Raw genomic sequence first — 24885 nt, forward strand, 5'->3', positions numbered from 1 at the left:
AAAATCTACTGTAAACATTTTAGAATTCATTAGCAACTTCAAGTCTTAAATTCATTGTTGTACCTTTTGTGTATCAACTTATATAAATCAATCTAGGTATTAAATTGTCATTCTAATCAATCAGACTTTTATTTAATAAGTATTTTATATGTATTTCTACACCTGAACTATATTATCATTATTCAATTTTATTATATTTTATGCATATTAATAATTATTATTAAATGCAATCAATAAATTATAAAAGAAACTGTGATGAAATTTCTTAACTAAAATTAAAAAATAATAAACATAATTTAATTATGAAACAGATAAACAAAAGTGTTTAAATAAATAATAAATGAAAATAATAATATGCTAAATCTAAAAATTATGTTAAAGCAATATGAATGATGTAGTAAATATAGTATGCTAGCAATAATTTTGTTGACACATGAAAAATATTTAAATTTAAACAGAATTAATAACAGTTTTGTTCTGTTTTATAAAAAACGGTATTCATAATTAGTTAACATCAGGATAACTACGTTCAATCACAATAATGCATAAGTTTTCCTATCAATATACCAAATTTACTTTTACCACGGTGGCTGTTGCTGGTTTTGTGGTGGGTATTGTGGCGGATATTGAGGAGGATATTGTGGTTGGCCTTGAGCTGCATAATTTTGATAGTCTGGAACCAAATACATTATTGTAAGCATAACCGGTAAATACAATATTTTTGTGGTTTTACGCACAACAAACACATATTATTTTTAATAAACAATCTTGAAGACTGTGAAAGAAAGTTTTTTCAAGATTGTACTATTTTATTTTTTACTATAAAGCAGATTAAATTAAAACATTTATGAGACAAAAATATTAAATTAACACTATTAAATTAATTTTTAAAAATAATTTATACATATATATACATTTAAATTTACTCTAAGTCTACTTTGTATGAGTATGACCTCAGGAGGTGGAAATCTGTGTATAACTACTTAAACGGATGTGATTATCACACATTTGAAAATATTTTTTTATTAATCCAACAGACTATAGTCTTTTTATAACTAAATTTAACACAGTATAGCAATTTTGGATGCAGCTGATTTTCATAAACAAAAGATGACGATAGCATCTGACTAAGCTGATTAAAAATCAGTTACTGCTGAGGTTACTCTTAGACTTACATAAAATAGAGTATAAACATAATTTGATTCACATTAAATATTTAAGTAATTTGCTTGATCGTGTATCAAACGTCTCGAAACTAATAGTATTTAAGCATACATAGAAAGCTATATAAACATGCATTTTGTTAACCTATTAATGTCTTATATTTTTATTAAACAGAAAACTTAACCCACAAAAGCTAAAATCTGGTTTAAACCACAATACTTGCAAATAATGTAACTAGTTTAGACTCAACGGCCGAGACCAATTAAAAAAATATCTTTTTCGCTCCCTAGTTACAATATAACAGGGGCGGCCAAACGGTCGATCGCGGACAATTTCAAAGTCGATCATGTTAGAATTTATTTTTAGGGACATGCACACGAATTGTTATCGAATTGTTGATAAGTTTTATCTATTTAATCTTAATCTGGTTTCGTGTGTCAAATGTTTATCGGTCACGAATGTTCATTTCACTGTGTTCTGTTGGTGTCTGTTGTGTTTAAAATTTATAATTATGAGTGCACATAAAAAACAAAAAACTTATCATTTTCATCAAGAATGGGAAATGAATTTTTTTTTTACAATGTTGAAAGAAAAGTGCATATGTTTGATATGTTAAATAACAATATCCACAACAAAAAAAGTTAATCTAGAAAGACATTTTAGAACTATGCATTCAAAATTTGATATAGATTTCTCTCCTAAAACTGAAGTACGTAAAAAGCAATTAGAAAAATTAAAACTTGAAATTGATAAACAACAATTGATTTTTACTAAACCAGTTTTAAAATCCAAAGCAGCAACAATTGCTTCATTTCGAATTAGTCATGTTTTAGCTAAGAATAAAAAATCATTTCAAACCGGTGAAATAGTAAAACAAGCTTTTTTAGAAAGCCCAGATGCTTTATTTGAAAACTTTAAAATTAAATCAGATATATTCCTCAAAGCTCGAGGTTCTGAAACAAATTTTTGGAATTTACTGAGTGAAGAAAAATATCCGGGTTTCAGGAATGTAGTTTTGCAGTTACATAGTTATTTTGGATCTACATATTTGTGCAAAACAGCATTTTCTCACATGAAAATGATAAAAACAGAATTTCGATCTACGCTCTCTGATGACCATTTGGAGCAGTGTCTTCGATTAGCAGTTAGCAACTATTCACCAGATTACGACCAATTGGTCAACGACATGCAATGTCACACTTCAACAATGGCCAGATCAACAAAATAATATGTATATAATATTAATAATAGAATAATAATAGTAATTAGTTAATAATACTTATTGTATGTTTATATGCACTTATTCAATAATAAAAAATTTTTCTATAAAAGTTGATCCTCAAAGGTGAAGTATATTTTTAGTAGATCATGACCAAAAAAAGTTTAGCCGCCCCTGCAATATAATATATAGCACATTATTTACCTTGAGGCTGATAATGATGAAGTGTTGCATAAGGATTGTATGTAGTTGGCATAGGTGGTGCACACATATAGGGTTGGTAAGATGGTCCAGTCCTTGGAAGTGTGTATGGTAAGGGCATACCCTGTGGTTGCATAGGATAAGGGAGCTGAGTATTAACTGAAAATTCATCTGTATGGGAAAATTGAATTAAAAATAAGTATTAATAAAATTTATATAGATACAAATTTAAATAATAAAAATAAAAGTATACTTACGGCTTTTAGCAGGTGCAGCTGGAATAGAAATGGGTTTTTCTCTACTCAAATCTGAAGTTAACGTTTTAAGTAACTCTTCTTTTTCTGCTTTTCGAGCAAAACAAAAGTCGGAAATTTTATTTTGAGCAGTAATTAAAATCTATAACAGAAATAATCATTATTATTTAATTAAAAATAATGAGTGTTAATTTTAAGTTTAACAACCAAAAACTAATTTGTTACTTATAGTATATTCTAAACTATTTTACTATAATACATTTTTTAATTATCATAAATAGAATATTTCATATAATTACTTCGGTTAAGTCATTATAAAATTTGGTTCCTTCAACTAAATTATTCTGTAAATCATTAAATACATCATAACCAGATGCTAAATCTTTAAAGAGGACTTCCCTTTGGCCACCGCTACTCTTTTCTCTACAAAATTCTGTATTCACCACCTACAATCAAAGAAGATCAATTAATTATAATAGAAAAATATTAAAATTAAGAATAATAGAATATTAAGAATATACCTGTATATTAGATAAAAGTTTCTCTTGTCTAGCAAGACTATCATTAACTTGAGCTTTTAAATGTCCATAAGATTGATCCAAACTCTCAGTCGACAAATTAGCTTCATGAATAGATCCTTCCTCAGATAAAGCATTCAAGAATTTTGATTTCATATCAGTTGTGGCACATTTTAATTCAGTTTCAATAACATCTCTTTCATTTTTCAATGCTTCCACCTATATTAATTTTTAAATAAAAATAATTCATGAAAATAAAATTTATTAATATATTAATTTTATATTTACCTCTTCCATTAAGTGTTTTAATTTATCAGCAGCTGAAGAATTGGCAAAATTGACCCCAGAACTTGATCCAACTGGCAATACATTTTTTATGGCTTCATGGCCTTCAGATAATAAATAAATGGCTCGCTTGTGAGTTTCAAACTTTTCATGTATCATCTAATAGAATAAGAATGTAATCACAAACCTTTAAATATTGATAAAAACTCAATAATTTTACCTTATCAGCAGATTTAGCATTCTTAATGATTTCACGATATTTAGTTATGTTAACTTTAAAAACTTGAGTTAGAACATTAGACTTTGTACGATTCCATTTATCTTTAAATTGTGTTTGGAGTTGTTCGTCAGATGCTTGTTCTTCATTTAACATCCGTTCAGACTAAAACATTTGTTTTATAAATAAAATTGTTCGATACATTTATTAGAATAACTTATAAATATAGAAATAAATAACCTCATTGATTATTTCTTCGTTTCGTTTCAATAGCTCTGGTAATTCTCTGATCATATTTTCTAACTTATGAACCCCACCATTCATTCGTACATTGTTTGATTTTTCTATAAGCGATTGTGGTATTCCTACACCTTTAACATCTTCTAGAGCTGCTGGCAAATTTAATGACGCTAAACATCTAAGAACAAATGCACCATAATATACTAAAAGATATTAAGTCATTTTAATTTTTCCAGTGTAATTAAATAATAATTATACGACATACCCATTCAATATTTGTGTAGATTCTCTCAACTTTCCAATTTCTGAATTAACAAGTTCTGTTTTACGAACATCATATGCACTAAGTGCTTGTTGAACTGATATTGGTACTAAATCTTCAAACAAATCTAAAAAAAAACGGAGTAAAATTAATTTTTGTACAAGCAATTTAAATAAAAATATATACCTTTGAATTTAGATGAAAACTTTGATGGTATAGGAGTTGGTTTGGCAATTGCAACTTTAGATATTAGTTCTAGATGTTTAACATCTGGAATTCGTTCATGATAAATAAAGTCATTGTCTTTTTTTGCTTCATTTAACTCTTGAATAGCTTTATTTAGAAGTTCGTTGTAAAGTGAACGAGCACATCGATCTTGACCAATTTTAAGAAATGAAATAGCTACCTGAATAAAACCATAACAATCAAAATTTATAATTATATTGCACTCATCTTAAAATAATTTTTTATACATACATTAAGTCTAGCTATTTGTTCACCAACAGTTTTATTATTTTTACAAACCATTGCTTGATAATACTGAGCCAAACCATGAAACATTGCCTGTTTTCCATAAACCTATCAAATATAAATTCAATAAAATGTTTGGATATTTGTGAAATCAAATAATATTTTATAAAATATCAAGTATTTACATTTGATGTCCATTCTTTATCCAAAGACATCATAACTGTTTCTCTTTCCATCATTTTTGCTGTTTCTGCATAATATTCTTCACATTGTGCACATAGTTTAGCAATCGTCTGATCTTTCATTTTATCTAAAATAAAATAAAATATAGTATCAGTAAATACTTTATCAACAACAAAAACTAATAAACTATAGTGCTGATATCATAAAAGTTAAACCATCTTAATATTTATTCCTACTTTAAGGATTGCAATAATTTTATTTTATGTAAAATCTTATATGTAAGAATCTTATCCATGATGTACGTAAAGCAGCAGTGGAATATTAATTCGCTGACTAATTTTTAAGAATATAGGAAAAAAATACTCAATTAAATTAAATAGAATTACAAGCAAGTACCTAATCTTATGAAAACTTCAAATAATATAGAACGGTAACTATCTACCCAAACAATAAGTACCCAAGGGTAGTATTAGACAGATCAAAATCACATGAAGTACACTGAGGAAAAACAAAAATCAATAAAAGTAATGAATTACTGCATAAGCATTTTAGTTATTGACTGGGAATTTACAAGTTTAGTAAATACAAAAAAAGATAAACACAGTCCTGAATAAAACATGCCAACTAGTTACTTGCAGTTAAAAAATATTCCAACAAACAAATTAACCTTTTCTGATGTAGCCCGACCAAAATTCAACAATCTGTAAAGGTTGACTGGCATCAAATTAAAATTATGAATGATATAGGCTTAATTCTATAAATAATTGTCTGAAATGGTAAAGTGCACCATGAAAAATCTTAACTAAGTAAATTGAGAGATAAAGAAGAATTATTGGAGACAATATAGAGTGAATAATGTTAATATAAATCCTTACATCAGAATACAACTACAAAAGGATTATAGAAAAATGACTAAATCGATCAAAGACAAGTTTAATGATGCAAAACCAAACTAACATTGTAGGTATACTTGAAAGACTCATCAGCCCTGTATGAATATAATGAACAAATAATGACCGCCTATTGAAGTAATGAAAATGTCCAATCAACTATACTATAAAGGGAATTACAGAACTATACTAGAATGCATACTATAAACATAGCTCACTAGCTCAGTATTGATCAAATTCTCTATGACAATTTGATTAATGAGGATCTAAGCCACTAATGCAACAAAAAAGTTACTAATAATTATGCTATTTTTATTTATTTTATTTATCCAAGTATGTGCTGTCTACTGATTCTAGTGTACTGTTACATAACATGATAATAAAAATAATACAAAACCATGCAATAATAAAATGAATACTCATTTGCAGTCAATTTTTTTCAACTAAACAAGAATACATTGAAATATTTTTAAAAACCCAGACTTATATTATATTGTATAGTTATACGAATATAAACCTTACAGTAAAATATTAAATACTGTAGCTTTGACGTTTTCAAGAAATATTACTAAGATTAATCAAATCTAAGTAAATTTTATCAGGTTTTTTTTTTATAAATCCAATAGAGCCAATACTTTTAACTATCCAACCACTTATAAATATTAAAATATTATTCTTATAATAAAATAGAATAAACATTCAAATAATCTTTGCTCTAAAAGATGTCTATGATAATTATCTCTACTTGTACTTAAAAATATAGTTACACCTTTAAATTGTGGACACTTTAGGTCACCAAAATTTTGTTGGCTATTCAGAGGGGGTCAATTTTAGGAATTCATAATAGAAATAATATATGCTAGATTAAATTAAATTATAATATTATTATTTAAAGTTTTCATAATATAATAAATTTAATATTTTAACAATAAACATTTAAATAAATATAAAAAAATAAATGCATACATACCCACCTAAACAAAATTCAATTTTATTTAAAAAACTTGGATTGTGAAAGAGTTTGTTTTCAATCTATCATTAAATTAGAATAAGCATATATTTCTGTCATTGTTTGTAATTTTTAAATTTAGATTAAAATAGGTATCTACTATTCAGAGATTTTCCCCACTGAAAAATAGTGAAAATGTACTCGTTCACAAAAAAAAAAATTGTTTATTGGGTGGTGTCTCTTAGAGAAGGCTTCACTGTAAATTAAAATATTATGATAAACAAATTCATTTTACTCTTAGACATCAACAACATCACACCCAGCAATCAATTTTGATTTAAATTCAAGCATATGGATTGAAATATGAAACAATAATTCTGGTAATAATCCATATTACAAAACAATAATTAAATATTCATGTATTGCTTCCTTTATAGTCTCTTGAAAACAGATGAAATAAATTTGAAAATGATCTAAATTACAAACTTTTAATTCTATAAAGTTAATAATTTATTATTTTCTAATAAATAAAAGAATACTACCTAGTACCTATATCACAGCCAAATATATGTTTATTTATTTATTGTAAGTAAAATTTAATTTTTGTCATAAAATTAAAATAAATTATTTGAGATGAAAGATTATTATAAAATATAATAACATGCAAAAACCAACACAGATATCCTTACCTATATTTGCTTTGACTATAAAAACTTCTTGAGCTTGGGCCAACATGAGAGAAGATAACATTGCCAATGTATCTGGATTTAAATCTGGAGTTGGATCTTGTTGAATTACATTCATAACTGTTGTTTTTAATGTATTAAATATACCAGCACTTTGCTATGAACAAATATTATAATATTATAAAATTGAAAACAATTATAATACATAAATTGTAACATAAGAAAATAATTTTATATTATATTATTGAATACACTGAAATAAATTAAATCAACAAATTGTAAAATTTATCAGTAATAATGATTTTTTTAAATAATCAATATATTTTATTAAATTTGTTACGATTATAATGCTAAGGTCGTTTTGTTTTATTTTATACCTTTCTAAGCCTTTCTATTTACTGTCTAGAAAGAGAACACATTATGGCTCCATGAAAATCAGTTCATTTGCATATATATACATAACACAGCCATTGTGAGAGGATGTCGTATGGAGATGAAGCACAGAATTGTCATGTTCTTTCTCTAGACAAATTATCTATATAATCTGCTTGGCCAAATAATATATTCGCGCCAACCCAAACTGATTGTCTAGTCTGCATATCTTCTAAAACCACATTCCTCCTATCTACCAAAAAATGTTTGATCATCACCATTTATAGCCGTGATTTTTTTGATTTATACAGAGATAGAAGTAATTTCACATGAGGTTGAATTGCATTTTCTCGCCCAACAAAGTGAAATAATCAAACTATCATGTGTTTTAAAAAGTTTATGGAAAATGTAAGTGAAAAATGAAATGCAAATAACTAACATTTATGGATAATATCACATTATATGATTACACAAAACCTTGACAACAAATTGTAATTGAGTTTCAGATATAGTCTGAGAACTAGTTTTAAGTTAAAACTTTATTTAGAGATTTATTTTATTTAATAGAATGAGTTAATTTTTAACATTTAAAAACTCAAACTTTAACTATTAAAATAAGATAGGTAAACTATTTTAAAAATATAACATTTAAATTGAATTCCATAATATAAAGGTGATTATTTTATTTACCTGGAGAAGTTTAGCAGCCATTTTTAATCCATCATCGGTTTCCAAATTTTGGGCAGCTGCTATTGCACTCTGTTGAGCTGCTATATTAAATAGTACGCATATTCTTTCATAAGCAAATGAACAGAGAGCTAAACAATTATAAAATAAACATTAATATAGTAAATATTTAAAATGAATATAAAATAATTTATTGAGGTATTATATAATTTGAACATACTTATACTGACTTTTCCATTAGCAAAGAATGACGTCATTTTATTGAATGCATCTTTCCACTTGAAAGGAATCTGTACTTCAGATGGTGGCACTTTAGATTCTAATGAAGTAATCTGATCATAATAACTGCAAAATACACACACACACATTTATATAAACTATACTATTTAAGTAATTATTAGTAAAATTAAATTATGATAGTTTACGTGTATATTAGTTCAAGAGAATTGTCATATTTGTCCAACACTTTCCAAAGTGCTTGGTTGCGGAGTTTGCTCAATTCGTTGATGGGTTCTGTGTAGTTTTCGGGATTGTCAGCAGAGTTGTAATGCGACGATATCAGATTTCGCAAAGGTTTCACGATGTTCACTTCAGATGCGCGTTTCGTAGGCACTGCCAGCAACGTCGTAGTCGCCATACTGAGTATCGTAACGAAAAATTTCACAAATTTAAAAAACAGAGACGATATGAAACAAAGGTACGATGTACTCTTGATCAGTGAACGACGGACTCATAAATGGACTTCCCTTATAACATTAAGTCTAAGATACAGATATCCAAAAGTTGTTAGCACATAATTCGACAATAACAGCGAATGTGTGATGACTAATAATGACTAAGCCAATGAGTTAAAGATGGAGAGTATATTATAACTGTTTAAGCTGTGAAAAGTGAACAAAACTTCGGTGAGGGCACTGGGCGATAACAATAACACGATATGTATATAATGAATAATGATGATCAAGCTACAAGGTTTAACTGACTTTATTGTCACTCATCTGCTTATCAGTTTACAGTGTTGCCGAATAAAAAACACATTGAGATGTTTATGTGGAAATTATACATTTCCCTCGCCACCAACTACTTAAAAAATTTGAACATGTACTGCTCTACAGTATAATATAAATTTAGGTATATACCTATTTTATGGTACAAGATTTGATCAATGAACATATTGATATGAGGTAAAATAATAAAAATTAAAGAATTTTTAAAATGTATTTATTTGAATACCATACTAGGCGGTAGTATGAATTAAAAAAATACGATAAAAACACATATATATCACAAGCTTGAGTATCTATTTAATATTTATACGTATGCACTTAATTTGGTCTATGATTTATACCACTAACGGCCTTTGTAAACATCTCAATTTAATTGTTACTAGGTAGGGTTGTTCACATAAGCTTACATTATTTAATTTTTATCAGATAGTTTTATGGACTATTTATTATTTAGTTTTAATAATTTTCATTTCTGTTAGGCTGTTATTGTAAATACATTACTTATTTACAATATTTCAATAAAAACAGACATTTTAAAATAAGCTTTTTATTAACTAGTTTTACTTTTATTGCTCAGTTCTCCACTTTTCATTAATATTATAAGCAAGTATAACTTATAAATCATACTTTAATCTGACTATATTAAAGTGTACATTCTAAAAGTAAAAAGGAAATTGGGGGCATTTGTTTTGAAAAAATCTTAGAATCTGATTCAGATGACATTAAATCTTGATATCGATAGTCGATTCGATCAATCCATAGGTATTACTAATACATACATAACTAAATATATATATTATAATATATACCTAAATTGTATGAACTTTATTGTCTGTGGTGCTATAAATGTACTTTATCATCATGGTTCATACCAGTTATCATTTTTCTACCACGTGGTTGATATCAGTTATCAATTATAATGCCTTATCAGAATGCAAGAACTACTAAAACTAACTATATAAGTATTATTTTTTAATTTTTATGTTTTAATAAATATAATTTTTTACTAAACATTCTATACGTATTTAAATATGTTAAAATGATATAGTTAAATTTATATTAAAAATTTAAAAATGAATAAAACTTGTTCATTGAGACGTCTGTGTAACTTACATGAATATTTAATTAAGCAACACCGTGTCATACGTTATAAATCAAATACTTGCAATAACTTAAATTCATTTGTATTGTATGATAAATTTATATGTGAACGTCGGTCCCAGTCCAAATGCAGTGTTTTAGTGCAGGTTTCTTCAGAAAATTCAATTTCTGATCTATATTCATATTGCTCCAAATTTGGTTCAATAAAAAATATATTTCACTATCAACTGGCTGGATCAAATCATTTTGTACTTACCGAATTTGAAGACCAATCAGCAGTGAATACGTTGCTTGACCAAAGTACATATGTTAAAGATTCAAATGTAGTAGCTGTTAGATCACCATTTCTTTGGTTTCGTTCAAATGCAAGTAAAAAAAATTCAAAATTATTAAGTACTGATGATAAATTAAACTTTCCATTTCAAGCAAATCAAACAATGATAGAGCCAAGTATAAAAAATATTGGACTGGAAAAACTTGATTCATTGTCTAATCAGATGTTATTATTATTGAAGTGTACACAACTAAATGATATTGGTACAAGATTGAGGTTTCTAATAGCAATGCAAATCGAAAATGCACTTAAAGGTATTTTTCCATTGTCAAAAGTATTGCCCTTTGGATCATCAGTAAATAGTTTTGGTAAGATTGGTTCAGACATTGACTTAGTTATAATGGACAGTGAAATCAAAGAAAATAAAACTAGTCGATTGATTTATCATGGGAAATGTGTGTCAAATAGTCGGACACAAACTCAACGAAATATTGAAATACTTGGTGATTTATTGCAGTTGTTTTTACCTGGTTGTTCAAGAGTAAAACGTATATCTCAAGCTAGAGTACCTATTGTCAAATATTCACAAGATTTTGTTGGTGTTGAATGTGATCTAGCAGTTTCTAATGAGACAGCTGTTAATATGTCTGAACTTTTGTACATTTTTGGTAATTTTGATTACAGAGTTAGGCCTTTAGTTTTTACCATAAAAATGTGGGCCAGAGAAATCAATTTAACAAATGATACACCAGGGAGATGGATAACCAATTTTTCATTAACATTACTAGTGTTATTTTACTTACAACAAGAAAAAATCATTCCTGAGATTCAGACGCTAGTTAAGCAAGCCAGTAATAGTGATGTTCGAATTACAAATGAAGGTATCAACTGTACGTTCCTTAGAGATGTATCAAAACTTCATAAAGTTGTTGAAAATAAAAAAACCTTGGACCAACTATTACTTGGTTTTTTTGAATATTATGCATCGTTTGATTTTAATACAAATGCAATATCACTAAATTTTGGAAAAATCATCAATAAGCCTGAATATAGCGCCCTATACATTGTTAATCCATTAGAAGTACATTTTAATGTTAGTAAAAATGTTAGTTCAGAAGAAATGGAGAGGTTCAGGATAGAACTAAGAAATGCTGCATGGATCATAGATTCTTCCTTAATGAATACAAACTCATTTAATATATTAGATCTATTCAAAGGTTTTGATGTTAACAAAAAAAATCAAATAGTTTTTGAAATCCAACATCAAATAAAAAATTCAAACAGGTTAGTCACTGTCAAAGATTTATTTGATGAAACTCAAACACAAGAAGACAAAAGACTGACTTAACAGTTAAAACCCAAACCCAGAGACAGAAAGATTGTGTTTTGTAAATAAAATAAGAATATACTATAAATTAAAATATTATATGATTGCTTTTTTCTTTCTTTTGTATTTATTACATATTATACCTAATACAAGGTCCTAAGGTCCTATTAATAATAGAATTAATTCCTCTAAATTTATTTTTTATAATTATTTAGATATTAATGCGGAGACATAATACTTTAAAATATTATTATTGATTTGTAATAACTCATAACGTAATCACATCCTAATAGAGCGTCGGTTCTCAAACTGTGGTACGCGGAGGGCCATTTTTAGATAATAAACCCATTTAAATATTTAATTCATATCTTATTTTAAAAAACTAATGAATAAAAAATAATTATACTGTAGTGTACTTGTAGTATTTTACTGCTTTATTATTTAAAATAAATGTATTTAACAATACAATTTGGAATGTTCTATTTTTAATCATTAGTGGTACGCGACTGATCGATAATATACTTAAAGTGGTATGTAAAAAAAAAAAAGTTTGAGAATCGCTGTAATAGAGTATTAGTAGTCTAAATAAAACAATAAATCAAAGTTTCATTTAGTTTATTTTAATTTTATCTTTCAATTCAGGATACACCGAAATAGTAAACAATATATTTTTTAAGACCAGCATAAAAACATAATATTTACTATTAAGTATTAATTATGAATACAAGTGTAAAGACCAATTGTCAATTGCATTATCTTATTAAAACAGAATATAAATTAATTTAACATTTTTAAGTATAATACCAATGTAGTCAAATAGTTATTATTTCATAACATCATGATTTGATGGAAAATAATTACTGAGACTGTGACTGATGTTATAGGTATTTTTTCAATAATAATAATTAATAATAATAATAATAATAATAATAAAAACGGACAGTCTTGAACTTATTGGTACAAATGTTACAAATTACCATTATTATCTAGATGGCAATTTAAACAATACATTTTATTGCCAAATTTATTAAATAATGCATGACCATTTGTTTTAAACGTTGTATAATACAAACGCATTAATATAATAGTTATCTGATTTGGTCACATACAAATAAAATGAATTATAATATAATATATACATACAAATTTTGTCTAAAATTGATAAAAATGAATTGAACATATTATTCATTAGAATTAAGTTACATTTCATGAATAATTACTAAAAAGATAAAAATTTGTAAGATACTTTAGTAGTATCTATAGAACACTAGACATAATATTGAGAACTAGAACATAAATATTAAAAAATAAATCTAATCATCAAAAAGTTATTTCTTGATATTTAAATTAAAATGCACACTAATAAGCAAAAAATATAAACTTAAGTTGTTTTGTTATTGTTAAATCAAATAAAAATGTGATAATAGAAAATGTTACTCGAAACTTCCCTAATCACGCACACAATGTAGAACTAAATATTATTTATTGATTGGAAGACATCAAGGTAAAAATTCAAAAACAACCCAATCAATAATATATATATACACATATAAATGCATATATATATATATTATTTAAATATATATATTTATATATGTAAATATACATGTATATATATTTAACAGGATATCATAGAATATATTAATTATTATACATTTAAACTATATTATATTTATATATGGAAAAGATAATTATACTTAAATTGTGATTGATAAGACTTTTAACTAAATATTAATTTGTATCTAAAATTTATGCTTCAAATTCAATTTAAGTCTATATGAATGTGAGAGGTAGATTCGTTTCGATAAAAAATTATTATTATTTTCATTATAATTTAATTATTGTCTAGTTAACGTTATTAATGCTGCGTACTTTTTTAGCTACAGCCCTGACACGCTTAGCAGCTTTAGGAATAGCCAATTCTAATTTACGCTTAACACCAGTACTAGTGGATGGTTCCTGTTCATCAGAACTCTTTACTTCGTCGAATACTACTGGTTCACTCTGTTCCATAGAATCCTTGTTAGTATTTTCAGGAATTTGGTCACCTTGACTATGTAGTCTAGTTCGTACAGCATTGGTAGTAGAATTTAAAGCAGGTGGTCCCATAGCTAATGATAGATCACTTGCAGTAGTACTACAGGATGAGCAAACTGAAAGTGTAGACGATGAAGAAGCCGATTGTAAATATTGAATTTCTGTCTTGCATTTATTAAGTTCCTATAAAAGTAATTATTATAAAGTATAGAATAAATATTAATTTTTTTTATAAATACATAAATTAAAAAAAAAAAATGAAACCCATAAAAAATCAATTTAATACTAACTTGTAACAATGTACTGAATTTTCGATTTGTTTCTTCATTCTTCTTATCATATTCATCCATCCTATTCGAATATTCTACCAATGTTTTGTGTTGTTCAGCCATTTGCGATTTGCATTGTTTTAACTCGCGCTGCACATTGCCTACTTGAGTTGATGTTCTATAAAATATTTCAAAAAAACTTTTACTATTGGTTTATACTTCAAGAAATTGTTTATCTTGCCAAGACACGACAAATGATAAATAGTAAAAAAAAATTGCTAAATGGTGGCAGAATTCATAAAACTGAATTTTAAAAATAATTGTATATTATATTGAATTTATGTTTTTTTATGAGATTTTGATAATTGGCATAATCATGTGTTTTTAGATTCTGAACGGAGTGATAAATGTATATTATTGATTAAACAATAATTTTCTTTCTTTATCACTATATTTTGGAGAAGTATAACTTTGAGAGTGGTTTCTAATAGTAAATCAGATCTTATCAATAATTTGAGAGATCAAAAATAAAAATGCACAGTACTTTAGTTGATACAAATATTAAGTGTTATTTTGTTGTAATCAAAAAAATATTATTAAAAAGACTTGAAACTTTTCTCTACTATATATTATCAATTGAAGTTAATTAATACTCCAAACCTAATAACACTGTTTTATTGTTTCTACAGAATGTTGGCATTGACTTAAAATGTGGCCACTAACCTTAACTTGGGGAGCCACATAGTAAAGCAATATTTATAAAATTGAGATACATTTTTCATTTTAAATCAAATGAAAGAACATTTATTTACATTTAATTTTAGTCTAAGTTTGGTTCAAGAGCCGCATGCGGCTTGTGAGCCTCGTTGTGTTCACCCCTATTATATGTGATCTATTTTACTGAAAATTAATTCAATACTTAAACCCAGTGGGCAATATTGGCATATCCAGAATTTTTTTAAGGGGGAGGGGGGCCTACACAATCTAAAATTTTATAAGACATATAGAAGTATACTACATATAGTAGAATACTACATATTGTAGTATTGCATTCATGTATACAAATATAAATCTTTAAAACAAAAAATAGTAAATATGGACAACGAGGGCCTTCATATTTATTATTTCTTTTTGTTTAATTTAAGGATGTTTTACACTAATTATATACATATTGGGATTTAATATCTATAACATAATATTTATAGGAGTGTAATTGGATAGATATAAACTTTTTTAATGCTCAAACTTATATCCCTTCTGAATACATTTTTTGTAATAATTTAATTGATTTGAACCAAAACAGATAAAATGTATTATCTACGATTATAACATAATAATATATTAACTGTGGTAGTGTGGTATAATGGTTAACAAATTAATTGTTTTAACAATAATATTTCAAATTTTACTTACTTGCGCAATTGTTTCCGTAAATCTAAGAAATCTCGTTCCAAATGACAACTTTGAGACCTATTAAAAATAAATAATAAAAAGGATGAGCTAACATAAGATTTAAATATTTTAATGAAGAGGACTCCTAACCACTCATACATAATTGAATATAAAATACTGACAAACTAAATTGAGTTTGTCTTAAACTAAAAATATTCTGTTAATAAAAATTATATTTTGTTTTCCCAATTATTTTGAAAAGTTATACAAATCACAAACTGTCTAAAGTACCAATTAGAATACTAGATCTTATTTTCAATCAGAAAACACTCTCTTAAGTTTAAAACCAAACCATTAATTCTCCAAAAAAAGTTTTCACAGTAAAAAAAAAAGAAAAAATTGTTCAGTTGTTCCACTCTGTATCTTAGGTGGTCATACAACTTATTTTCATAAGGCCATTTATGTGTTGAGGGTTGATACAAATTTGAAATCTCATTACTTAATGGCGTAATCAGGAATTTTCATTGGGGAAGGGGATATATATACCCCAAAAAAATAGCTAATTTTCATAAAAAAAAATGTATAACATAAGATTATCATTTTTTCTATTATCAATATAATGTATAAAGTATACATATATAAAAGGTCATGGTGGACATACCTCTCCCATATCTCCGAGAATCTATGGGTATAGATACAATACTTAATTCAGTCCTGTATGGATAGTTGGGGACATAAACAGGTTTAAAAAAAGGCACGTAAAATACCATACAAATGTCTAACTCTTTTAATTCATACCACTACTTGATTACTGATTACAATTTCAGACATAAGAATTTACTCACACTATGTTAATTATTCTTTTCTATTTTCCTAATTGTTTTATACTAGTTTAATGGCATATTCAGGTACATAAAAAAATAAAAAACTTTAAAATACTTATAACACACTTTAAGATTAAAATATAAATAAAAGCCTATGTGATACCCCCTTCATAATATTTTTATATTTGTTTTATAATAGGTAAATCAACTTGAAATATTGAAGCTTACAGACATTATCATTGCCAAGAAAATGCTAAAATAAATATATAGTAACAAATTCAAATACCTACCATTATACTTTTTTGAATCACAACAAAAAATACAAAATATAGGTATAATAGTACCAAGCTTGGATGAACTTGTGTCGCAGAACTATTTTTACTTTTCCAGTGTTATGATTAGTTAAAATGAAAAAAGCATATATTGTAAAGCCAACAATATAATCTTTCAGCTGAGATTCCAAAAGAAACTTTAATAATAAAACTAGTATTTCAAACTTCATACTTCAATACAACATTCTATACATTTTAACTTTATAAACTAAGCAGTTGGTTATGATTGTGAAAATAAAGTCAGTGTGTATTTTGACTTACGTTTTTATTCCTTGTTTAATTTTACATACATTCTTTCGTAACATAGAACCACATTGAGGACTTTCTGATGAAGATCTTTTACCTTCTAAACTTGAAACCGAACCTTCACGTATCATTAAACTACGTTTTCTCAGACACATACTGGTAATAGTTCTAGTATTAGGTGGACCTGAACATTTTTAATATCATATTATAATAAAATGTTTTACTATTTAACATAAATAGTTTTATAAATACCTAAAGGTGATGGAAATTCATGATAATCATTAGCAAAAAGTCTAATTTCTGGAAGAGTTGGTTCAATTTTTTCCCTAAAATATTCCATGGCCATTGTGGACAAGTCAAATAGTTCATCGGTCACTTTATATGGCCTAGCCAACTTTGAAGTAACTTTAATATAATGTAATATTTTGTACACTTCATCTAAAATCTGAAACAAAAATACACACATTAAACAAATTAATTAAATATTACTTAGAATTATAAATTACCTCTCCAGCAAAAAAACATATATGTTTTCTTTCAATATGTTTACCAAATGCCATACGCAATAATAATAATCTCATGTGAAGTGTTTCAACAATATCAGATTCACATGCAAGTGGATGTTGTCGCCTAGCAGATTCTCGTCTGGGCATTTTTGTTTTAATAACTTGAAAGCGATTTAACATTTGGTTTTGCAAACGTTGAAAAGTAGAATTTAACATAGTACTACACACTACATTGAAATGCCGAGAAACCTGTAAAAAAATTAAAAATTAATAAAAAAAAAACAGAAACATCTAAGATGTCAGATTTATATTACTTACCGATCTTAGTTGAGATATATGTTTGAAATTGGTATATGATAAGATCTTCTCAAGAATTTCATATGGAAGGTCTAGCAAATTAATATGGCTGGAACTACTTTGGCCTAAATTAACTACACTGAAATTTTTCTCTGGTTTTGTTATAACAACCACTTTGGTTGAAGAACCAGAACTACTACTACTTTGTTGCCTGGTAGATACCATTTTATATAATTTTAATGTTATTCTTCTTTAGTAGAAAATATATGACAATTTTGGATGTATGTGTAAAATTAAACCTAAAACATATGAATAAAAAAATAAATAAATAAATATTTGATTTATTATAAGAAAGTCAGATTTAATTAGATTAGCAATTCAATGTTTTTCTAGTCATTACATACTTTAAAAAATCTTTTAACATACTCTATAGCAGCTTTTATCAAATTACAACACACTTAGTTGAGACATACTTAGAATTTAATAGTTTAATTTTTGTAGATCTATAGTAATAATTTAAATACTTAATAAATATGACAAAAAAAAAAAGTAAAAATAATTAATTTAAAATTTCATAAAAAACGAATAATAAATTAATATTTTTTACATAGTAATTATTTTAAAATTCATTCAATTGAATAGGTACCTAGTCTTTAATTAATATGTCCAGGATTTTTAAACAATTGTTTACATATTAATGTTATGACTATCAATACAAATATAATATATTGTACTTGGAGATATCACTTTTAATAAGTTATTTTTTAATATAAATTATTAACATTAATAAGGCATAAAATAAATTATAACTTAAACTGTATTTTATTTATTTTATATGATTACTAAGGTATATTCTTAATTATAATATATTGTGTTTTTTTACAAAGTTTTAATATTTTAGATTTGTTTAAAGTGTTAAGTAAATATTTAGTTTCTTAAACCATAAGAATTTTAATTATCTAAAAAAAACACAATTTTCAATATTTCAATTTTTAATCCATCAGCTATAATTTAAATACTAATTAATTTTTAACACAATTAGCCTTAAAAAAAATTGCAAAATATCAAAGGTCAATTTAGGTATAGAAATTGTCATAACTAATTTATACAAAATTTAATGTAAAATACCCCTATACTGAAATAATTAAATGCTAAATTATTCTAAATAGGTAACAATATAAGTTGTATTAACAAAAATTAACAACTAGTTTCCTATAGCTTGAAATTTAGAAATTTATAATAAAAATGTATTTTGTCAAATATACTAGCTGGTTATTAATAAAACTTGTTTTCATAGAAAATCATAAAATAAAATTAAAAAAATAATTGTGTAATGCTAGTTATAGTTGAATATACAAAATATTTTAAAGTTGATAAAACGTAACAGAAGAGAGCACACTATATTAGATAATATTGATTTGCAATTAGGTAAAAAGTAAACTATGAAATGGGTTAAGAGTTTTACTACCAATAATGTTATTGAATAAATACAAATCAACACTAGGTCTAATTCTAGTTTAACTAACACTACGGGTTAATGAAATATAGGCAAAAAATAAAAATTTTCAAATAAACCATAAACGTATCCTGAACAAACCTAGATTCCAGAGAGATGTTGACAAAAGCTAATACGTATACGCACTGATACTTGCGCGAAAAAATGTAAAAAACGATACGTCAAACGTCTCAAGTAAAACATAAATTTGAATAACGAGTTGGCGCGACAGACAAAGACAACAAAATTTTCGTAAGGTTTTGTGTGGCTTGGCAAAGGACTAAGGAGATACACACAAAGCGCGGAAGATGATTCTGCGAGGACGAAACAATGGACCTTTAAGGACAAAGGCTCGCGTTATCAAGTTTTCGGCGGGGGAGCATAGACAGGGTGACGTATACAGAAGAGAAGGGTGGTAGAGGCGCGAGGGAGGGAAAAAAGCCTATCGTCCGGTAGAGCCGGAACACTGTTTCGCCTGCGTGCGTATACAAAAATCTCGCGCCCAAAACACAACAAGCGAAAAGACGTCGAAAGCCGAGAAAAAGCTCCGCTAGACCCGAAAGTACAAAGGTCGTTAGACCTTGTGTACGGCGCGCATAGGCAGATACGACGGATGTTCCGTATCGCCTACATCAATAGTTCGTGCATCGCGCTACACGTCCCGCCGGTACCCGCTACCGGATGAACTTCGGCGGGCCGCCTGGCCGGACGGCCGTGGAATGCGTTACGTTACCTTGGAGTCCTGCGGCACCGCCAGAAAAATACGATAGCGGATGGCAAGTCGGAATAATAATAATATTCTAAAATAACACAGTAGTGATCCGCACTCCGCAACGAGCGTTTGAAAATCTCCCGAACGCCGAAACACAAGCCTCGGTAACGACCACCAACATAGACGGCGGGGCGGTGGAGGCGCAAGGCTGTTGATTGGCACGCAAAAGCAGTCAGTACCAGCACCGGACCGCGATAGAGTTGCTGTACAAATGCGAAATGGATCCGAAATGCGATCGCGCCAACACTGTGTGGTGATCGGTGTCCGTACTGGATAGTGAACGCGAGACGTGTCCCGCGAGCGTTTGACGGGCGGGCGGGCGAACCGTTGGTGGGGCGGCGCGACAAACCCCCGACAAGAGCCACTACCGAGCGATCGCCGCGGCCGCGCAGTGTTACCAATATCCCGGTGGGTACGTTAATAAAAATTAAAAAGACTCGTTCCTTTCTTCTACACTTCTACAGTAGTCAGTAGTAAGTACAAACCTCCTAGACACTTCGTACCCGTAGATCTATAATAAACATGGGTTTTTTTTATACCTAGGTCCTAATATGTCTCCTAAACACGTTCGCTGACGGGGCATAGACCTACAATGAACATAAGCTTATGTTAAAGATGTATGTAGTATGTATTCTAGACACGACCGCCAAAGCCACAGCTACCGGTATTACACGTGCCGTGGTCATTTTAAATAATATCTACATAATGCATATAAATAATAATAATAATATTATGGTCTTCCACTTTTTGTGGTTCCTGGTCCATAGCCGCAGCACAGCAGCAGGCAGCTACCACACCTACCAGTTACCACCACCACGAATATAGGTATGGTACCACGCGCGTCCCCGCCACCACCGCCACCGCCGGCAAGGGGTTATTGGCACTAGTAATTTTTTTCTCTCTTCTCATTAAATTCCCAAACCGGAAGCTACGTTACAATAATAATATAGGTAGTATAAATAATATATTGTGTGTCCCTCGACGTTGGCGGCAGCGGCAATACGACTCGAAGTAGAAAATTACATTTTTTTCCCGCCGCTTTTACGCGTAGGTATCTACATCTTAAAATCTTAAATAATAAATCCATATAATCATATCCACCTCATCTGTAATATTAATAAGACGTGTAATAGTCGTATAGTAGATACGTATTTGCTAATAATTTTATAATTATTATTTGTAATATACTTATTAATTATTATTAAGCTTATGCAAACATAGTATTATCACTTTAATTTACTTATACTTTTAATTATTTCCATATCAATATAACTAGCTAGTATAGACGTATTATGGTTACACACTATTGAGGCAGATTGGAGGTACATCTACTGTAATAAGTATAACAATCACTATATTTTATAAAATATAAAATAATATGAGTTCGTACTATCTCCATATGACTATATTCATATTATAATTTACTGAGCAATATCTACACAGATCTAGACGTGGTATCGCGTATGGCATTTTAATAGGCAATAGCATATCTATCGACTATCATATAGATTATAGAACATAATATTATGTTTAAGTGTTGAACTCATACTTTCATTACACTCTGAACACTCGAACACATAATGTAGGTAAGTACCTATGTAATATAATCGATTTTTCAGTAGGTACCTATAATAAATCGAAGATCACTAATTAAGTTATTTATCTTCCTAATATTAAGGATTTGAAAAATCTAAATATAATATACAATTATTATTTATTTATTTATTTTGTGGGGAGTCCTCCATGTCTGGACATCCTTCTTGCACCAATTTTAAAAAATATATCCCAATGTATTAGTATTTTACTCATGCCTATCAAAATATTAATATCTAAACTGCAATAATAAAATTAATTTTAGCTTTAAAAAAGATATCGACTATATAGTACTATATCTTTGAAAATATTGATATTTGTTATGCCAACTGTCAAATGAATTCAGTCATCCGGATAATCAGATTGGTGATGGCTATCCACCAAAATGCACACAATAAAAAAGTTAAAAATTTGAAAACTATCAAAAAATGTTACTTTTGGCATTCCCTATCTCCTCTCCAAAACCGTATATCAATCCGGTATCACTGAACAGAATAATTTAGTATTACCTTTAAAAGGGATCACACAATAAATATAAATACCAAATAAATTGTAATTATAATTAATGTTGGTGTCTTAGAAACTTATAAAAGAAATATAATACACGTAACCACTAACCATGTAGATGTAGGCAGTTATAATTCAATAATTGTTGAAATTATAGCAGGTAGGATAGATATGTATATAATAAGTACTCATACTTCTAGCTACATGATGCAATGATGCCCTGCGTGATTGCATCATACCTGCGATATCGCATTAATGTATCTATAGCTAAAGTGAACACTAAACAGTAAACATTATGTGTTATTATAGCCTATAGACTATACCGGGTGAAGGTGATTAAAAATTTTCCATTTTTCAAAAATAATATACAATATACTTATAAGTATTTACAGTCAAAATATTTAAAGAGGTTTTTAAACAAGCTTATTGACTAAAGTTAAGCATTTTATATTACAAAGAGCTGACTAAAAGTGCATAAAACATAATTTATACATAATATAATATAAATATATATATATCATTTCAAAAACCACTCAAAATCTAAAATGTGTATTAAGTCGTCTTTAACGGGATTGTATCATTTTTATCTTTGCAGCTCATTTAACTTGGAGTAGATATTAGGTATACTTTAAGCAAAGGTGAATTGTATTTATTATCAAGATGATTAAAATTCAAATGCTATTGGAATTTTTCATTGCAGAAAAATACTCTAATAAAGATACAATAAAAGCATAATAGACGTGCATTACTATATACAGTATATAATAGATACAATAATATTTAACGTATTCATGGGCGTAGGTAGGAGATATTTTCGGAGGAGGTTTTGGTCTATATTAATATTATAAAACATTAAGATTAAATATGAATTATTTATCTTTAATTTCAGGGGATGTTTGAATACCCAAACCCCCCTTACCTACGCCCATGTCAGTATTGTAATTTGCATTATGTATTTTTATATTGCAGCTTAATGAAGTTGACTCTAAGGATAATGTTACTATAATTACGAAAGTCAAGAAATATTTTTAAAATCATAAAATTAAAAATAATCATTATGTAATATGTATTAATACTTTTCAAAACGGATTACAATTTAATTATTGTTAAAATAAAAATAAATAGGTTAACTGAGTTCAAATCAAACTAATGTCTATACCTGTAAATTGTAATCTACCTATATGTTAACATTTACAAATAATTATTTGTCAATAAATTGTTAGTCGTTCAGATATTAAAGTAGTAAATACCAAACAATAAACAAGTAAACCACATTCACAATACATAATGGGTAAATATAGTTAACTTTTTTTTTAAAAAAATAAATAACTTGGATCTAGTTAGTACTTGGGGAGAGAATCAACAATAAAAAAATATTAAATTGGAAAATTTAATAAAAGGTTTCTTATGAGTTATAGGTTTATCATTTACCTACCTACCTACTAAAAAATATCAAAAATGTACAAATTAGTTAATAGTTAGAAACTTAAAAAAAAATTTTATCTAAGATTTAAAAAATTAATACAATGTTCCTCTTTCTCAAAAGTAGTTGATACTGGAGCCAACAAATCTAAAATATTTATATTCACAATTATTTTTTATAAACATTTTAAGTAAATAGTTTGATGAAATTATATATTAACGAATGATGATGCTAATTATTTTGTTACTGTTTTACGATTATGTGGTATTGATTCAAAAGTTAATTAAATAAGTATTAATAATATAACAAATGCAGCGTTTTTGAAAAAATATTAAATCAACGTACCATATTATACTTAATAGTAAAATAAATTACTTTAATAGCAATATCAATAAGCATATCACGAAAAATACTTAGTGATGAAGCTACCAGATCGTATCCACACGGAATCATTTTTTATATAGAATAAAAAATTATAAAAATATGAATATATGATTATATGATTAGGTTTGGTTATAAATATAAATTATATGATTGAATTTAAATTTCGCATATCAATTACAGCGACCCACTCGACCTCTAATGAACAGCAAAGCGGCACCCACTTATTGACTATTGTTCACCTTTTTTCATTTACTTATATTATAATATATAGCCATATAGGTAACAACATAATCAAAATCAATTTAAAACACATTATATAAATACCTATAATTAAAAATAATTTAAACCCACTTATTCTTACTTTTACTTTAACTATTTTTTTTTATAGGTATAAGGTACCTACATATTTATATGCATAGTATAAATATACCTAAACCTAAATAATAGGTAAAAAAGAAAATATTTATTAAATTTACTAATATTTATATGTTATCAAATACC

The 24885-nt window shown here is 27.3% G+C and overlaps 3 protein-coding genes across 4 annotated transcripts; 1 reads left to right on the plus strand and 2 right to left on the minus strand.

The window, feature by feature from the left end:
• Window positions 1-275: 275 nt before the first annotated feature.
• On the minus strand, window positions 276-9532 carry LOC113551730 (programmed cell death 6-interacting protein). Its single transcript, XM_026954156.1, has 16 exons — window positions 9024-9532; window positions 8819-8943; window positions 8602-8729; window positions 7543-7696; window positions 5017-5141; window positions 4838-4939; window positions 4547-4766; window positions 4364-4487; window positions 4099-4276; window positions 3862-4023; window positions 3645-3800; window positions 3360-3575; window positions 3138-3284; window positions 2842-2980; window positions 2588-2755; window positions 276-673 (listed from the first exon to the last, which is right to left on the minus strand). The coding sequence occupies exons 1-16, from the start codon at window positions 9233-9235 to the stop codon at window positions 579-581; spliced, it is 2451 nt and encodes an 816-aa protein (XP_026809957.1). The 5' UTR covers window positions 9236-9532; the 3' UTR covers window positions 276-578.
• A 1050-nt stretch (window positions 9533-10582) lies between these two features.
• LOC113551614 (poly(A) RNA polymerase, mitochondrial) lies at window positions 10583-12406 on the plus strand. The gene has a single exon (XM_026953961.1). The coding sequence runs from the start codon at window positions 10679-10681 to the stop codon at window positions 12326-12328; it is 1650 nt and encodes a 549-aa protein (XP_026809762.1). The 5' UTR covers window positions 10583-10678; the 3' UTR covers window positions 12329-12406.
• A 1579-nt stretch (window positions 12407-13985) lies between these two features.
• LOC113551615 (F-box only protein 28-like) lies at window positions 13986-20755 on the minus strand. Of its 2 annotated transcripts, none has more exons than XM_026953962.1 (8): window positions 20439-20755; window positions 18232-18509; window positions 17914-18162; window positions 17660-17852; window positions 17423-17591; window positions 16027-16083; window positions 14635-14791; window positions 13986-14527 (listed from the first exon to the last, which is right to left on the minus strand). In XM_026953962.1, the coding sequence occupies exons 2-8, from the start codon at window positions 18433-18435 to the stop codon at window positions 14153-14155; spliced, it is 1404 nt and encodes a 467-aa protein (XP_026809763.1). In that variant the 5' UTR covers window positions 18436-18509; window positions 20439-20755; the 3' UTR covers window positions 13986-14152. The 2 variants fall into 2 exon arrangements, with proteins under 2 accessions (XP_026809763.1, XP_026809765.1); XM_026953964.1 differs by lacking the exon at window positions 20439-20755 and adding an exon at window positions 19808-20395.
• Between the last annotated feature and the right edge of the window lie 4130 nt (window positions 20756-24885).

Source organism: Rhopalosiphum maidis, chromosome 2, assembly GCF_003676215.2.
Source record: "Rhopalosiphum maidis isolate BTI-1 chromosome 2, ASM367621v3, whole genome shotgun sequence".
In the NCBI taxonomy this organism is placed as follows: Eukaryota; Metazoa; Arthropoda; class Insecta; order Hemiptera; family Aphididae; genus Rhopalosiphum; species Rhopalosiphum maidis.

Bases quoted from the DNA above. Each gene is read 5' to 3' on its own strand.
- LOC113551730 (XM_026954156.1), bottom strand. From the start codon at position 9,235: ATGGCGACTACGACGTTGCTGGCAGTGCCTACGAAACGCGCATCTGAA. The intron at 8,730-8,818 runs GTATGTTCAAAT...ATAATTGTTTAG, and splicing joins TAATGGAAAAGTCAGTATAA to CTCTCTGTTCATTTGCTTAT. The intron at 4,488-4,546 runs GTATATATTTTT...GTTTTTTTTTAG, and splicing joins GTTTTCATCTAAATTCAAAG to ATTTGTTTGAAGATTTAGTA.
- LOC113551614 (XM_026953961.1), top strand. From the start codon at position 10,679: ATGAATAAAACTTGTTCATTGAGACGTCTGTGTAACTTACATGAATAT.
- LOC113551615 (XM_026953962.1), bottom strand. From the start codon at position 18,435: ATGGTATCTACCAGGCAACAAAGTAGTAGTAGTTCTGGTTCTTCAACC. The intron at 14,792-16,026 runs GTAAGTAAAATT...AATATTTTATAG, and splicing joins TTACGGAAACAATTGCGCAA to AACATCAACTCAAGTAGGCA. The intron at 14,528-14,634 runs GTTAGTATTAAA...TTACTTTTATAG, and splicing joins AATTCAGTACATTGTTACAA to GAACTTAATAAATGCAAGAC.